A 2500-nucleotide genomic window follows, 5' to 3' on the forward strand; every position below is an offset into this window, starting at 1 on the left:
GTCTGAAAACACTTCAGACTCACAACAGACTAAAATAATGTGCAAGATTTGTCACACGCGAGTAACGTGACATACGCGACCGAGAGAGAGAGACAGAGAGAGAGAGAGAGAAAGAAAAGTGATATAGCCTACGACCTGATCTGCACCTCTAAACATCCCGACCAATTTGTTTATTCACTTTAAGTCGAGTCATAGTGGTCTATGACCAAGCAATCAATGAATAAAAACACAGGAAGTTTAAAGCTCCTTGACTCCTGCCACCACAACTGTCAACACTACAATGCAACTGCCTATCCAGCCAGCTCCATGACATAAATAAATCATGCCCTTACATTCAATGCTAGCAAAAGACGTGCCCTATCAACACCATTTACAACTGGTTATTTTTATTTTGACATATTTTTTTTTAAATTATTAAAAATATGTTTCACTTATTTAGCCTATTTCTATTCTCTGTTTTCAGTTCAATTAGGCCTTTGTTTAAAGTCCAAAGTCATGGTGTTATTAGAAAAAAACCTTGTTAAAAGTAAAATAAATGCATAATGTTCTTAAGTCAATGATTAACTGTCTTTAATAATCGTGATAACACAATGTGATTACTCAAAATAATCATGATTATGATTTTTTCATAATCGAGCAGCCCTACCTTCTTCCATGGTTTAGATCAATTAGAAACAATTAAAGTATTAGGCCTAAATAGGTAGGCCTAGTCATTATTAGTATTTTGACTTCATATATAGGTTGTTTATTGTGATTTCATAAGCGTCAGTGAGCTCCATGGTAACACAGTGATTGACAGGCTGACTGAAATGCTCTTGAGCTGGACAGAAACTCCCCTCTCCCAACCCAACACCCCTCTTAAAATACACAAACCGTTTGCCTTTACTGTCGCGACCCCAAAAAAAGTCGGTCGCGTACTGACCCCCCAAAGGCCCATTCTGAGCCAGGAAAAACCCTGCAGACAGACAGACAGACAGACAGACAGACAGACAGACAGACAGGCAGACTTTTCTTACTCATGGATGGGTGAGGAAAGCTGCACACCACAAAGTCAGATTAAAAAATGTATGCTGCAATTTTCATTCAATTAAAGTTAAATTAACATAAAGATTTAACACAGTGCAGTATGGCAAACAGATCGTTTAATAATATTGGATTCGCTTTTCTAGGCACTCAAAGCGCTTTACAGGGTTCCAGGTTCCATTCATTCACACACAGTCATACCGGTGGTGGAAGCGTGGCTGCCATTCAGCGCCTACGGCCCCTCTGACCACCACCTCAAACATACAGCAGTCATACACATTCAAACCAGGCAAGGTGGGTGAAGAAGTGTCTTGCCCAAGGACACAACAACCATGACACAAGTGGAAGGGCGGGGATCGAACCGCCAACCCCTTCGATCATTGGCCGACCCGCTCTACCACCTGAGCCACAGTCGTTTAGAAGTACTGACAAGCCCAACTTCAGAGGACAGTTTTGCTTCTCTGGTCTTTCCCAGATGTTGTAGATGTGTGTGTGTGTGTGTGTGTGTGTGTGTGTGTGTGTGTGTGTGTGTGTGTGTGTGTGTGTGTGTGTGTGTGTGTGTGTGTGTGTTCAGTAGGAAGGAGGGTCAGGGTTTTGTCAGAGGAGGCCTCATCCTGACCGGTAGTCTCTCTCAACAGCCTCAGGGACGGATAGCCAGATGGTCAAACAGACAGACACACACTCACTCACTCACTCACTCACTCACTCACTCACTCACTCACTCACTCACTCACTCACTCACTCACTCACTCACTCACTCACTCACTCACTCACTCACTCAAACACACTCCTCCCTCCCTCCCCCCACACACACACACACACACTCCCCCTCCCCCACACACACACACACTAACCAAAATCTCCTCTGTTTTTTTCTGGTCTTTTTTCCCAGCTATCTGTGGCACCATATCCACCGTGTGGTTCCCGGTGGGTTCCCATCTAGAGGAGCATCTCATGTCGTTTGGTTTCTCCCTGTACGTGGGTTGGGTCGGCGCCGGGCTGTGCCTACTGGGGGGCGTCACCATCTTGTGTTGCCTTGACGCAGACCCAGCTGCCATAAACCGTGACAACAGTTTTTACTACAACAGACAGCGGGGAACGGCCACTCCAATGGACGTCCCCGCAAACCACGCCAAGAGTGAACGGGTGTGAAAATGTTGTTGCCATTTCTTTTTTAAACACATCACAATAAGGGTTAATAACTGTTAATGTGGTAATGTGTTGAAATATTTAAAGTAGCTACGAGGAACTTTTAATTATTTCTGAAACAGTCTCATTTTTCACTCTGATGATCATAAATTACATGTAACAGCAAACGAGACCATCAGTGCAATCTGCAAAGAATGCTATTTTAATATAGTTTTTCTTAATGCCTTTGTCATGGGTATACGCTCACCCAGGAACAACAGCTGGTGTTGTAAAAAACACTACCGCTTTTGTCCAAAGGGGGGGTGCTAGAATTAACACAAACTGAAAG

At 43.6% G+C, this 2500-nt stretch overlaps 2 protein-coding genes across 2 annotated transcripts in view; one reads left to right on the plus strand and one right to left on the minus strand.

Annotated features, from left to right (window-relative positions):
* The window catches only part of rpl22l1 (ribosomal protein L22-like 1), a 79281-nt gene that overhangs the window by 31036 nt on the left and 45745 nt on the right, over positions 1-2500 (minus strand). The window lies entirely within an intron of this gene.
* The window catches only part of LOC307267818 (claudin-11-like), a 7973-nt gene that overhangs the window by 5074 nt on the left and 399 nt on the right, over positions 1-2500 (plus strand). Inside the window, exon 3 of the mRNA XM_080050225.1 lies at positions 1916-2500. This exon is cut by the window's right edge and continues 399 nt beyond it. Coding sequence (XP_079906351.1) covers positions 1916-2175 — 260 coding nt within the window. The 3' untranslated portion in view covers positions 2176-2500. The remainder of the gene's footprint in view (positions 1-1915) is intronic.

This window comes from Ammodytes marinus (genome assembly GCF_949987685.1).
Source record: "Ammodytes marinus genome assembly, chromosome: 21".
NCBI lineage: Eukaryota > Metazoa > Chordata > Actinopteri > Uranoscopiformes > Ammodytidae > Ammodytes > Ammodytes marinus.